Raw genomic sequence first — 16,300 nt, forward strand, 5'->3', positions numbered from 1 at the left:
TCACACATTAGCGGCGTCACTCTCTATCTCACTCACACTTCGTAGAATAGCTCTCTCCGTCTCTCTCATAGTTACCGTTAAGAATTATGTCATAGTTACCGTTCCGAGCGAAGGATTGGGTACACTAAATAAATTTAAATTAAGAAATAAAAAATAGTTGAAAACCGGTTTTGTTCACAAAAAAAATTATTTGACCATAATCTAAGAAATAAAGTAGCAAGTGTAATACCATTTTGGAATCCTCTTAAATGCGCCAACTTTTAAAGCTACTTGCCCAACCAGTGTAGTACATTTTTTTTTCGGTAGAGTGAGTTGAAATTGAACGAAAATTCAATTTCTCTTTTGATATAGGAATAATGTGTCATTTTTTTTTCAAAATTAGAGCAGTTGTGTCAAAATTTTAGACGACTAGCTACAGGAGCATTACTCAGGGTTACAAAATAATAAAAAAATTAAAATAAAGTGGAAATTTGTAGAAACGGGAAGTGAAAATGCGTCACAGGGTGTATATTTCTCGATTTTTTTCAAAATGGTCATAATTTTTAAAATACATGACATAGATTTTATTTTTTATTTTTCTGATAACAGTTATGACCTGGCCTATCACCCCGTTCCGGCTTGACGTCGCGTCCCGGGACACCCTGTATACTTTATATACTATCGTATGTAAACAAAAATCACTGCAAACTTCCTATATAAAAACAAATATATAAATAAATATTGAATGTGGGGACTACAACAGTCCAGAATATATATACGTAAACAAGAGGGCGCAATTTCATGGAATGACATACTCAGAATGATCAGTCAGAATTAGAAGCAAAGACCACATGGATATTTCTTCCATAAAAATTATTACTCGTAATATCAATCTGAAGTGAGTGAGAATAGAATCTGAAAAAGTGTATTATTAATGAGATGCTACTTTGACAGTAACTATTTTTACAATTCTTCACCTCGAATTTCATTGCCGAATATAAGGCATCATATGGCTTTGTCTGCTTGATGTTATTGAACTTTTCAAGTAAAATAATTACAAAAATAAAAAACAATAACATGCTACGTTAATTAAATCATCAGCAAATAAGCGGCACCTTTTGACACTTGTCATCACAACGTAAATTGGGATGTAAGTAAACATATTGGTAACCATATCAATTGATTCTCACGAGAAATCGATTCGAAATCTATCAAGTCAGTGATAACTTAGATTATTTTTCGGGTCATTGGTTTTCAGTTGTACATAGAACAACATGTATATATATATTTATATAATTTAATATAAATAATAAGTAAGTCTTTTAAATAATTACACTGACATATGACAACCTGTAGTTGTTGTTGTAGTGCATTACATTAACAAAGGTCACAAGGACAATAAATAGCTAAATTCTTAAGCAAAATAAAAGACTTCATGGTTTATTAACTTTCATCAGAAGATGAGCCAAAATCATCAGTTGAGCTAGTATCTCAACCAGTCTATCTCACTATAGTAATAAAGGCTGAAATATGAAAATATTAATCTGCCTTTAGGGTTCCGAGTACTGGGCTCTTTTCAATATTTGTTTTAATATTTAAAATTTTTTTTTTAAGTGAACTTGAATTAACTCAGTGTGTTAACGCGGCAACACTGAGCGCCCCGCGGGTCGCCCGCCACGTCCGTGTCGCACTAGCGCAGCGCCCCCCGATGCGCGCCACTAGATCCTTCAACCGCGGCCCAGCCCGCACGTCACAGTAGCTTTAAGTAACATACATTTTTTAAAACCAATTGCAGAAAGGTAATAAATTCATACAAAATTCTAAGATGTCGTTCTCCCCTCCGCCCGGTCTTTCCTCAGTGAACTTCGGCAATTAATTGGTTATAACACTATTATTTAAAAAATAAATTATATTGAGAACGTAATTGTTTTTAAGACATTTTGGACTAACTGAAAATTGCATTTTATTTTGGAATTTATTCGAAAATAACACTTCAAATATGTTCTATCATATTATATGTATAATAATAATTTATTTCAGGCTATTTGACTTATATTTGTTAATTACTAACTGTTATAATAATATAGTGCTTCAGTAAAATTTATGTATTTTTAAAGCTAAGTTAATAATTTAAGATACATTTATTCTGAATAAAAATGTAACCTACGTACATGAATCTTATTAAATAACCTTTTATTTACATATATGTGCTAGACTATCCCAAATTGTGAAAATATTTATTGTATGTTTATATAATCTCAATTAAGGTTAGTGGTGGAAGTTAGTAATCTATAGTCTGTTTTTTTGAAGGCAGAGTAAAATGATATTTGTAGGGTTGCCAGTTATCACAAAATTTTAAATAGTTACGTAGTTGTTGATAGTTTTGTTAATAGATTGCGAAAGGAGAGAAATTTTTGCCAAAAGTTACTGAATTGTGAATGTTGTGACGTTCTAATGATTACTAATTGCGTTATAGCCTTCTTTACTCTTATTATTGTTCTAATTTTGACAGTTGGCATAATACTAATAAGATCAATTTTTATTCACATACATTTTAACAAGAACAGCCAGATTTGATTATCTATATTGAATTAAAATAAAAATCTTTAAAATATCTCCTCTTTGTATTTTTCATAAATATAGTTCTAAATACAGTGTATGTATGTATGTATGAACTAACAAAATTCTTATGAACTTGTGCTCCGTAATTGGATGAATAATGGATCGAGAATGATTCAAATAAAACAAGTTCAGTTGTTTATTCCATAAGCATGACCAATATTCAGTCAATAGTCGATAGAATATTTTTTGACTGCAATCACTACCTGCCTGCAAGCGGGCAACACGTTTGCGCAAAGAACTGCCATATTACTCCATCTTCAATAACCTCGTGTTTTGTATTTGTCCAAAGGATGGTGCAACCAATCATCGTCATTTGAGTGAATCTTAATAAATATATTGTGTATCTTTCAACCCGGACACTGGCAGAATTGTCCTCAGTGGGACAGAAGCCAAATTATAAAAAAAAAACAGGCTACAGAGGATACATAAAGTAAAATTGTTTACTTGTGTCTTAAGTATCCAAATCGGTGATTATAGCATAATGATTAGTCAATATATTTAGTTCAATAACAATAAATTATAATTGTTTGCTTATCATTTTGTTGATTGCATTCAAAGTTGCCAAATTGGGGTTTTCTTACATTATGACGACTATAAAAACAACATACTATTATATTAAGAGTCTGAGAGTAAACACGTAGAAACGTTGAGATTGTAAATAATCGTAAAATAATCAAAACAATACGAAAACTGTTCTAACGTGTGCAAAACGACCGCACAAAATGTACGTAAATGCAAAAACCAGCACTATGTACACCAACGAATATCCATTACCTTGAAAGACTTACCAAATGCTGTCGACTATTTGTAAGGTCATTTGTTATAAGAAAAGCAGGATGATAAAAGAAAAATCCGTTTTCATTTTCATATGACAACCATATGTAATAAATAAGACAGCAAAAAGTTGCACAGAGGATTGGTCATTGATAATTTTCTGTAACAGCAATGTAAATCAATGTATTACTTACACAAAGAAGTGTCTAGTTCCACACATGCTTTGTCGAATTCCTTTTCTAAAATATCTAACCAACGAAACCCAACTCCGGTAGTCGCCATTTTCACAACAAATGTTATGTCACTTTGACAATTCACTTGGCAAACTTTTGCGCTTTCTTTCGCTTCATTCTTAGCGAATATAATTGTGTAACATAACAGAAAAATAGGAATTCGCTTAATACTAGCAAATAATTTTATCTCTTTCTTCACTAATAAATATGGTCTAAAAATAAAGCGTTATTATCATTGACTTACAAATTGTAAGTCAATGGTTATTATAAAAATATTTATTCACGAGTTTGTTGAATATTATTTTTAATTTTTTCATTAATACTTTTGGCCCTTTGTAAATACTTTCTTTTTACCATTAATTATTACGTTGTGGTTTTAGGTTTAATTAATTCATTTAAATTCTTTTGCTATAGTTTTCACCTGATGTCCTCGTAGCCAAAGCTCAATAAATAAATAAAAAATTTGACAATTCAATTTTTTGGTTGTATGTTACTTAACTAAAAAAACTTTTACACTACTATAGCCGTAGAGTTATTCTCCCTCTACGACTGTAGCTGTTGGCCTAACGCCGTCTATTTCATGCTAAAGACAACTTTTCTATTAAGCTGCAAATTAAAGATCTTTTGTACAAATTCCATTCATAATATGGAAAATATCGAAGTGGTCTTGTGGTCGTATTCTAGAACTCTACTCAATGCTCGAGTCAGAATTGCAATTGAAACACAAGCACTGGAAATACGACCCTAATGGCAGGGACTTGAGTATGATTTCGAATGCTTTAAACCATACTCAAATCCTGACTTGAGCATTGAGTAGAGTTCTAGAATACGACTCTTAGTATGAATCCCCGGCCACAGGGGAATGTGATGAAAGTGCGGACCTTTACAAATGAAGCCATCTTGATCGGTAGTAACGTTTATGACCGGTGTTTTCCCCGTGACTCTAAAGCTGTTGCCCTTCCACAAATGCCAAACACCTAGAATTCTCGTTGGCAATCTTCCCGCCAAACTGTGGGTAAAAATGATGGCAAAAATCCAACCTGAACTACCCTCTAAATCTAAACCTTGGTTCTTCACTAAGAAATCGATCGCGAAAAACATTAGCTGACTCTTATATGGGTTAAGATGGAATAAATACATTGTAGATTATTTGAAATCTATTGGTTTTCAACAAAGTCAAACAGATTCTTGCATGTTTATCAGAAAAAGAGCACAGTACAAAATCATCTTAGTATTACATGTTGCCGATGGTCTAGTCAACAGATCGAACGGATGCAGATAAATTTATAGCAGAGCTGAAGCGAAGGTTTAAGGTAACCCCAAAGCCTCCAGACTACTATCGACAAAGCGCGAAATCTCTGCGAGAATAGCAGTATCTCGCGCTTTATGTCGCTCTCGCGTTAGTAGCGCTCTATCCCTACTGGGGTGGCCACTGCGGGATAAAGATATAGCTCTGCATTACACAGAAGCACTACACTGAGAAAGTTTTAACTTGTTTTGGTATGAGTAGTTGTAAGCTATCAGTCACTACACCAATGATCAGAGATTCTGAACAATGGCAGTCAGATAAAGAGATTGTAGACGAGAAGTCTTATCGTTATAAACAGGCTGTTGGTGTTCTTGGCTATGATGATTGGAATGCAACCAGATTTTACCTACGCTGATAATGTTGTATCGAGAACTTTAGAAAACTTTTCCAAAAAGGATGTATTAAAAGGTATATGCGTATAACGCGTTATCTACAAGGTACGTCAAGGTATGGTATAACATATAAAAAGAATTTTGAGGTGGGAATACTGTGGCCTTACCATGAACTCTTATTACGATTCAGTTTAGGACCTAAAATGAATCGTTGCGAGATAGCGCTTAATGAAGTGTATATCACCATCCTGGTTTTTTGTAGCTACGAACCTTTACTGATCTGTAATAAGTGGTCATGGTAAGGCCACAGGACTGCTACAGCGATTCTAATCACGGAGGAGATCTCAAATATGGACGTTCTACAAGTGGCATACTGTGTCTATACGCCGGGGCAATTGCTTTGGCGAGTCGAAAGCAGAAGTCAGTAGCTATATCTACGATTGAGTCTGAAATTGTCGCAGAAACAGAGGCTAGCACGCGAAATCATGTGGCTGAAAAAGCTATTTAATGATAGGTCTGTTCTAAAGCAAATTCCAATTTTGAAAGTTGATAATGATGCCGCAGTAAAACTAGCTCAAAATCCGGAACTGCTTAGAAGAACAAAGCACATAGCAATAAAACATCTATGTCAGAGATAGTTGCATATGGAAAACTCAAGTCAAGCATGTAGGGGCAAACGTACAAAATGCAGATTTCGTTACAAAGCCTTATAGTAGACCTTCGATAGTTTCCATTGTGCACGGAATAAGTTTAATTTGTTTGTGATGTTTTTTGATTCATGGAACACAAAAAGGAAGGGAGGCAGAACGACCTATATTGTCTATAGGATGGCCTCCATTATTTTATTACTTTATTATCGAAACTCGGCATAAGGCGTAGCAGGAAAAATTAAAAACAAATAAAAAAAATCATGTTTTCAACGCGTTATTACACACATCAAAAGTGTCTAGGGATCAAGTACATTTAAGAGTATTGCTGCAATTAGGGTTAATTATATTAACTTTTTTGTATCGCTATTGATACTTTTTAGTGAGTTTTAACATTTAAATAAGGAATATTGTTTAAAATTCGATAATAAGAATTCTAAAAGAAATCGATTGTCAATGTGGTTTTGTATAAAAATGAGTTATAGCGTTTTGACCATTGACTTACAATTATATGGACGTCGGGTCCGCGCTAAAAAGTGTCCGCACTTGTAAGGCGCTAAAATCGTATACAGAGCGCCAAACTCCGCTTTAGTCTTCATTTGTTCGACTGACAGCGCGATACTGCGATGACATTACAATTTATTTAAATTTCGAATAGGTTGACTTGGGACATTTTTTTCGTAGTTTTTGTATTAGACCCGTCGTCCATTTATTTGTAAGTCAATGGTTTTGACAAAATCATTACAATATCTGCATCGGAACCGAAAAAATTTACATTATTATGGAGAGACGACATCATTTAGCCCGAGAAGTGATGATGCGAGCCGTCGGAATGTTGGAAGCTGGTTCCAGGCAACGTGCTGTGGCTTTCACTCTTAACACTACACAGAGCGTCATAAGTCGCCTCTGGACGCGCTATCGCATGACGGGCAGCGTGACCGAGCGACATGGAGGACGATCTCGCATCACGACTCGCAGACAGGACCGGTATATCCAAAATACTGCTCGACGGAATCGTACCATGACCGCCATGATGTTGGTTACGAGGCTCCACAGCTCCTCAGGCTTGCTAATAAGCGATCAAACAATCCGAAATCGTTTACGTGAAGTGGGTCTGCGATCCCGAAGGCCGCTCAGAGTTCCACCTATTGCACCCTGCAATCGCAGGACCCGTTTACGATGGGCTCGCGAACACAGAAACTGGGAGGAAGAAGACTGGCGCTATGTGTGCTTTTCGGATGAATCCCGCTTCGGTATGAGACCGGATACAAGACGTACTCGAGTTTGGAGAACATCTGGACATCATGAACGTTTGAGATATTGTCAGGAAGTTCATCCATATGGTGGGGGAACAATAATGATATGGGCCGGTATTTGGATCGGCGGAAGAACCGATCTCATTTGGATCAGGGGTAACCTCAATGCTCAAGTTTACGCAGAGAGGATTGTTATGTGATTGTGAGGCCAGTTGGGTGATTCATTTCAACTAATGCATGACAACGCACGTCCACACACGGCTAGAGTCGTAACACGCATTCTTGCCGAAGCTCGTATCAACGTTCTGCCGTGGCCTGCTCAATCGCCAGACCTCAATCCAATTGAGCACGCATAGGATATGCTTCAAAGAAAAGCTGTGCCGAGTATGCATACCGTACATACTCTACAACAATATTTTGACTTGTTACAAAACACATGGGCGGCCATTCCTCAAAGTGATTTTGATGAACTCATCTTAAGCATGCCAAATCGCTGTAATTGTGTGATTCGTGTTAATGGTGGAAATACAGATTACTAATTTTCTTATCTTTACAATAAAAATGAGCAAAGTCATCATTTTCGCCATTTTTTTGTCATTTCATTGACGCCGTTAATTTGAGTTTTTTCCCACAATTTGCAAAAACATCAATTTTAGTTTATTTTAACTAAATATAGGGGTAAGCGGTTAAATAAAACATAAGCATTAAAGTAAGAAGTCGTCCTGGAAGACTGGATTTGGTAAATATTGTTTAAATAATTTTTATTTCAAAAATATTCACTTGATCTCTAGACACTTTTGATGTGTGTATTCTAATGTTTTCAAGCAATTGACGTTTTTATTTTTGACACCATTGTTTTTCATGTATCCATAACAACACAAAAACATCAAAGAGATTCATTAGCAATAGCAATCTTGGGGCCAACTACGAGCTCTTAGAGTTGGATTGCCTGTCAAATTCGTAATATGACCTCACAAAAACAATTCACAGTCCATGCAGTTAACGTTACCCATTCGAAATTCGTTCTCCTTTTCTTTCATAGTGAAATCGTATCACGACGTGTTATTTACCATGCACATGGCGGTCTCATCTGTTAAAATAAGCAATCTTAGGGTCGTATTCTAGAACGCTACTCAATGCTCAAGTCAGAATTTGAGTATGGTTTAAAGCGCTCGAAATCATACTCAAGTGCCGTTAGAGTCGTATTTCCAGTGCTTGTGTTGCCAGTGCAATCCTGAGTTGAGCAGACTTGAGTATGATTTCAAGCACTGGAAATACGACCCTAATGGCAAGGACTTGAGTATAATTTTCAGTGCTCACTGCAATACTCAAGTCCTGACTGAGTTCTGGAATGCGACTCTGAGGGTTGTATTCCAGAACTCTACTCAATGCTCAAGTCAGGACTTGAGTATGATTTAAAGCACTGAAAATCATACTCAAGTCCCTGCCATTACGGTCGTATTTCCAGTGCTTGCATTGCTTGCATTGAGTAGAGTTCTGGAATACGACCCTAAATAAGGTTACTCCGTGACTAACTTTTTTTAGATTTGTTACATTTTTAAGAAACGTTTGAGTTTTATCATATTTCCAGTTTCATAATTATTTGTTGTCTTCTTAGGCCATATAGCCAATTGTCAATAAGTAAAAACTATTAATTAACTATTGAGCGTTTTTTTAATGTTTTAGTTCGAGTTTCCAATCTTTAAAGTATCGTTGACAAATTATTGGCATGAATGTTATTGCAATTTTTAAATGGAATTTTAATCAATTGAATAATTTTATTGACTTAGCGAAAATCGTAAAATAACTTTTGAATAGTATACCAAACTTTACCATAATGCAATCAATGAAAATGTACGAATACAAGATACGTTCCAATTGTATTATCAAATTACAAATTCTTTTAAATTACCTTATTAATTTCAATAATAATGGCTAGACAAGACATGTAATTTTATCGTATGACAAATTGTAAAGTATGATTGAAAACTTGCCGATATTACAAAACAACACAATAAGTATAATCAATAATAAAATTAATAAAAAAGTATAATTATTCTCATATTGAACACCATCGGTTAATGGTGCTTGAACGCTCTCAGGATAGTACATCTGTATAATTCTTTCATAAGATTTAAGTATGTAGTTCCATCACGCTCTTGTGACATCTAACAATACTTATACCTTACACCGGCGTCAGAGTACATTTATGAAAACGTAAAATAAACTGGCCGTTCTTGACAATCAGTCTTCTTCTTCTTCAAGTGCCTCTCCATTATTGAAGGTCGGCAGTCAGTTTTCTATATCTTTCTTCGTCCAGAGCTAGCCTGAACAGTTGTTCCACGGTCTTGATGCCGGTCCACTCTCTGATGTTACGAAGTCATGACATTTTCCTTCTTCCAACCTTCCGCTTTCCAGCTGCTTTGCCCATCATTATAGCGTGCAATGGGTGATATCTGTCATGGCGCAATACAAGACCCAAATAGGCATCCCTCCGCTGCTTGACAGTGAGTACCAACTCCACCTTCTTCGCCATGCGTTTACGTAATCAGTCCAAAATTAATTTAAGGGCTAATGTATATTACGTTTCTATAATAAGATTACGGATGATATTGAAGATTATAATAAAATAAAAACTTTTTTATTCAAAAAAACCCACATGAAACGTTTGCTCATCGACTTTTTTTATTGCAATTACATCTATTTGCCAAGTTTTATTGTAATCGGTTAATCTCAATCGATCAAATCTTGATCTCCCCGTTGAACGCACCATGGAGTCTTTGCTAATTACCGTAGAGTAGTGTCTCTTTCTTACCCATTCTTCTCGGGGGAATCTGTTTTAAAGTACGAATAAGTAGAGTGATATTAGCGTGACAGCTAGCAGCAGCTGGCTGACGCCAGCCAGAGACAATAATTAACGTTTAAAAAGGAAAACTCATCATCCTGTCATGCCATTCCCGTTGTATCTCATAATAGTTTGTTCCCATTCAACTTTGTGTAGGTCAAGCATTGACTTACAATTATAGTCAATGAGGTCAAGATACGAATTTAAGCAATTCAGTTTTACCACGTCAAGTGAATTGCATGGAACGTGTCTGTCTGCTTGTAAGCTCATAGTAGGACCCTGAAATGTCAAAGAAACGGTCAACTCCATAGACAATACAGGTCAACTCCATCAAGCAACATTCAAAATCGATTAAATCCTAAGTCAGTAACTTTCACTCTTAATAAAATCCTACCTTACTAACGAATAGGACAAATCCATTAAATAAATAATTTAAACTTAGACCATTTTTGTATGGGACTAGAGCTGTATTTTTTTGTATTTATTTTATGTAGGTGTAATGTTATACCCACAGAACATTACTACTTAAACCTGGTCCAAATTAAATTAGCCAAAACACAGACCTAGATTAGATTACGTGCGCCAAAACTTTCTTTGAACTTTGGCTACCAGATCCCAGTTTTTGTCCTACTGAAAAAAAGTTGATTTGGATAATTTTGAAAGCAAGCCGTTAAATTGAGTACAATTTAGATGATTCTTTTATGTAAAAAAATATATGGTTGTACCTAAGTATGTGACTGCATATATACGATTATAGGTACGCAAAGCATAAATAAAATTATTTGCGTATAATCACAGTTTGCGAAAAAACCTACACAATTTTATCGCAATCTTTGTATCCGACTAAAATGTCAATTACTCTCGTTAAAAACGCTTATGTGAACAGCTGTACCTTTCGTGTCGTAATAGGATCATAAATATTCATATAAAGAATATTATTATATGAGCTTTGTGCTCTGCCGACATAAACCTTATTTTCAATTACTTATGTATTTTAAAAATTTTATTTTAAATTAAAAAAACACCACATCTCTTCAGCAGCAATTTATTTTAACTTTATACAAATGTATTTAATGAACAGTTTACTAACTTTATAGACACATACAGCAAACTAAATCCAAAACATTGGTTGATTTTTTATTACTATGACTGCGATATGTGCAAAGAACTTTCGGTACTTGCGGTCTGAGGGCGATAGACTACGGGTCGTATTCTAGAACTGTACTCAATGTTCAAGTCAGGACTTGAGTATGATTTCAAGCACTGCTAATACGACCCTAATGGCAACGACTTGAGTATGATTTCTAGTGCTTTGAATCATACTGAAGTTCTAACTTGAGCATTGAGTAGAGTTCTAGAATACGACCCTACGACTCGCTATCACGTGTAGTTTTGTGGCGCGGGTAAGTCACACGTTATAAAAAAAAATCGTAATGAATCTTGATTAAGAATTATATTACTGGTTTCAAAAGGATCCGCCTTTAAATATCCAAATGGTATAGAATCTATATCTTTGCACAGCTACCCAATTTGATTGAAACCCAAAATTAAAATTAATAAAATGACGGATACACATACGTAGGTCGCAAGTAGTGAGGGGATTCTACACGTGTAAATACCCAAAATGGAAAAATGTCCGAGAATATTCCTATTGATTCCACCCGATAGGTATTTAGGTTTTTATTGTTAGTGTGTACTTTTTTGACACAGCTAGAATATTGAGACTAGGGGTCGTATTCCAAAACTCTACTCAATTCTTCAATCTCTGCTCAACTCAGGATTTGAGCAGACTTGAGTATGATTTCGAGTGCTTTAAACCATACTCAATGCTCAAGTCAGGATTGCACTGGAAATACGACCCTAAAGGTAGGGACTTGAGTATGATTTTCAGTGCTCACTGCACTGAAAATCACTCTTAGGGTCGTATTCTAGAACTCTACTCAATGCTCAAGTCAGGATTTGAGTATGGTTTAAAGCACTTGATATCATACTCAAGTCCCTGCTGTTAGGGTCTTATTTCCAGTGCTTGTGTTTCCAGTGCAATCCTGACTTGAGCATTGAATAGAGTTCTAGAATACGACTTTCAGGGTCGTATTCCAGAACTCTACTCAGGACAGAACTTGAATATGATTTCAAGCACTGGAAATACGACCCTAATGGCAAGGACTTGAGTATGATGTTCAGTGCTCACTGCAATACTCAAGTCCTGACTTGAGTATTGAGTAGAGTTCTGGAATACGACCCAAGGCTCGTATTCTAGAACTCTACTCAATGCTCAAGTCAGGATTTGAGTATGGTTTAAAGCATTCGAAATCATACTCAAGTCCCTGCCATTAGGGTCGTATTTCCAGTGCTTGTGTTTCAATTGCAATCCTGACTTGAGCATTGAGTAGAGTTCTGGAATACGACCCAGACTTCAGACTTCAGACTATTCGTATTTCCGTATAATTATACATAAACGAAAAAAAATCATAATCTGTTACAGTTCTATCCAAGAAATGTTAATTTTAATTTTTAAAATGTTACCTTAATTATTTGCAATTCCATCGTAATAATTTTAAACTACTTAGAAGTAAAAGCGCACATTAATGACGTGTACCTGTATAGCATATAAAGATATAAAATCACGTTTGGCCTATCTGCTTCCTGTTTTTTTTTTGGTCGACCGCAATGTCAAGGCCAAGATTTTGAATGCCGTTGAAACACAGAGGAAATTGTATAAAACCCATCCACCTAGCAGCCTTCATGTTAGATCCTAGATCGCAAGGAATTAAATTAGACGAAAATGAAGAAATCATTACATGTATTTTATTCGTTACAAAGGAAAGCAATTCAACTTTGACGTTATGATTGATTTGGCAAATTAAAGAGCAAGAGAATGATTGTGGGGAAAATCTTTTGTTTTCAGCAGCCTCTAGATCATAAATCCACTGGCTTGGTGGAAAGGAATATGTAAAACCAAAGTTGCAACTCGCCTTTTAACAGCTCCCTGTACCTCAGCTGCAACAGAACATGCCTTCAGCATCCGTGGAAATATAAATTAACCGAACCGAAACCAGCTAACTACAGACAGAGCTGCAAAACTGGCCTATATGTCTCATAACCGGAACTTGCTGCACAACCAAAGAGACGAAAAGGTATTAGAAGAAGAGGAAACTAATTCAAGTTCTCTTGAAGCTAACCCATTAACCATTTCCACATTAAACTTTACTGAACCGCAACCATCAACTTCTAGAAGCAATACCAGGGAAATAGAATTTTGCGATGTAGGAACAGGAACATTCTCCGATGATAGTGACTAAATTTTTATATTTTAAACAAGCTTATAGTTTTTTTTAAAGAATTCTTCTTGTTCATTGGTATAAATAACAGCTTTACACTTATTAATTTGAAATTATTTACACACCATTTGGGAACATTTCCGAGTAAATACCCGTTTTGGGAATATTCCCGGGTATATACCGGGTAGATTCATAGAAAGTTTCCGAGACGCCCATCTCTACTCGCAAGTCTTTTCGTACATATACCTACCCTTACCACATACACATTTACGAAGTAAAATTTAACTACTGAATTATAAAATATTATATTACCCAAAGGGTCGACCGATGTTCGCATTATCATTAAGCCGTATTGGTCCACCGTTCCACATAGACGTAGCCGAAAATCCTTCATGTCCTTTCATTCTTTCTCGATACAAATACTACAGTCGCAATTTAGTGAACAAGTTATATCCCTCATCAAATATGTACAAAACTTATAAAGTAACCGAATATTGTGAAAGGATGTCAGATAATTAACAATCTGTCTTGAGCTTCAAATGGTTCGTTGGTGATACCATTCAATACATTATTTAGTAAAATACTAACAACCTCACTGGACTATACTACTAACATCATAAACAACGGCTTTTGTTTTATCAATTATGACTTTTAACAATTCACCAAATTTTATTTTCGTACAAAAATTGTCCATGTACTTAAATTATACTTGCAGCCTGTGGATCAACTATACTCAAAAAAAATAAAAAATAAAAATACTCAAAAAGCTCACAAAGCTCCAGTACAACAACGCTTCAGGATGTTGTTGGGGCTGCCGCGGTATTGCAGTGCTTCGGGAATGTTTACAGAAACGCGAGTGGACGGTTTTCAGGCTATCGTGCGTAAGCGAGTGGTGCCGTTGCTGAGACGCGTGTGTGGCAGCTCCAACAACCTCCTGCCCACTGGAGAGAGTCGACGGCACATTTCTGCAAGCATGGGAGGCCCTTCACAGGTCAGCGAGAAGGGATTGACTAAAATTTAAATTTGTGTGCTTTTTGTGTTTACTAAGTTATGCATAAGGTCATAATTGTTACTAACACGATGGAGACATTCTGAAATAAACAATTACTATTATAATTGTTAGAAATAAAAATATTTTTCATCAGATTGGTCTGAACTGTGATAACTGCGCGTTGCTTCACAGAAGCGGGAGACGGGGTTCGACGCTTGTAGACACAGATCTAAAAAGTGTCAGATAGGTAGTACAACAAAAACTTAAGTTAATTTTTGGTACTTAAATATACGTTTCGTAAAAAGTCATAGAACAAAAGTTGTTGTTTATGATATTAGTAATATAAACCCTGTATAGTAATCTATACTTTAACTGAATATCTCATCAGAACTATTTATTTTTTTATTAAAGTAACACGGGTGCTAATTGAGTTGCACGTTTTTCAGAGACTATTTGCTCATGCAAAATGTCAACAGACATTCAATTTAACCATGCACAAAAGAACAACATTAACAATAAGGCTTTTTTCTGTAACAATATTAACATAACTGAATTTATTATTAAAATAAAATAATGATAACAGTTACTTTAATTACCAGTCACATATGAAATAACCAGCATAAACTACGTATTCATTTGAGTTTACAATTTTGAATTCCGTTCGGGTGAACTTTTGATTGTAAATCGTAATTGTCATCTACATATTTACTATTACGTGAACTTTTAATAAAATGAAGTTTGTCAACTTTTCTTTAAACTTATCACATTCTCTTGAATCGTAAACTCTTTACCCAACGTACATATACGATAGTAAACATTGCAGCAGCCGCCTAACCTTAATAAATATAAAATAAAGTTATCTTAAAGTTATCTCAAGTTGACCTTTGCATTACTAGTATGCTATGTGTATAGATACAATATTTTTCTAAAAAGGTTGTAAATAACTTAAACTTAACACTTCAAGCAATAAATATACATAATTTTCTTTTTACTTGGAACAAAAGTAACGCTAAATGCAACCTATATTAAAATAAATTACAAGTAAATTCATCGATCGATACGTGTATGTACAATTGTTTATTTGTTTACACAAACTATTAAGTTTAACAATACACAGAAGTCATACAAAGATATTTAATGTTGTTTACAAATATTGACCTTGTTAATGGTCATCATAATATAGATAAATCCCCAAAAATCGCCACAAATACCGGTCTTACACTGCTTGCATACAGCCAACTTCACCAGGCGATCTTTGGACGACGCCTTTGTCCAACAATGGACGTCTTTGGGCTGAAACGATGATTATGATGATGATGAATATGGCTAGATCGCTCATCATACTACAGCGAGTATTCAGTGTGCCTTATTCCAGCGTAGGTGTAATCGAATAGTTTAAATTCGACTAGCCAGGTAAAATGTCGTCCTTTAGTCGGTTTTAGTAGCAGAAAACGATATTTAGTCGATCCACCGCGCACCGTTTCAAAGTCAGAAGGCTGTTTTATTGTCCACTGGAATAAACCTTTTTAGGCGGCACTAATTTTTTCATAATATTTTTTTTTAATCTCGAGAATTAAAAAGTTAATTTATAGGTTCGAGTCGCAAAATTTTAGAATTAATGGCTCGTTTGTTAAGAAGATACAACAGGTTTACTACCTCAAGTTTATTAGTATAGAAGCCCATATCACGTGGCCATTGTTGAACATTTTTAAATACATGATACTTAAAGGTTTTAATAATTTTTAGTACAGAATTAATAAAGCAAAAAAATATACAATTACTTGTTTAACAATGTTAGGATTTTTCGACTATATTTTATTTGTATATACATATATGTCGTGTTGAGCTCCTGGCCTACCTGATACAAATAAGACGCGTGTACTACAGTCAGTAGTGTGGGGATATTACACCTCGTAACTTGAAAACCGCGGACCGACTATTTACGACTAGTTCCAACTAAAATAATGATTTTTTACCTGACTAGTCCAATTTCAAATAAGTACTTGATTATGGTCACATTGGAATAGGGTA

At 35.1% G+C, this 16,300-nt stretch overlaps 1 protein-coding gene across 2 annotated transcripts in view; it reads right to left on the minus strand.

The window, feature by feature from the left end:
- The window catches only part of LOC113236606 (Golgi-associated PDZ and coiled-coil motif-containing protein-like), a 54,745-nt gene extending 51,088 nt beyond the window's left edge, over positions 1 to 3,657 (minus strand). For both annotated transcript variants that reach the window (XM_026472755.1, XM_026472754.1), the window contains exon 1: positions 3,570 to 3,657. In XM_026472755.1, coding sequence (XP_026328540.1) covers positions 3,570 to 3,657 — 88 coding nt within the window. The remainder of the gene's footprint in view (positions 1 to 3,569) is intronic.
- Positions 3,658 to 16,300: the final 12,643 nt, after the last annotated feature.

Source organism: Hyposmocoma kahamanoa, unplaced genomic scaffold, assembly GCF_003589595.1.
Source record: "Hyposmocoma kahamanoa isolate Upper Pololo Valley unplaced genomic scaffold, ASM358959v1 92, whole genome shotgun sequence".
Taxonomy (NCBI): Eukaryota; Metazoa; Arthropoda; class Insecta; order Lepidoptera; family Cosmopterigidae; genus Hyposmocoma; species Hyposmocoma kahamanoa.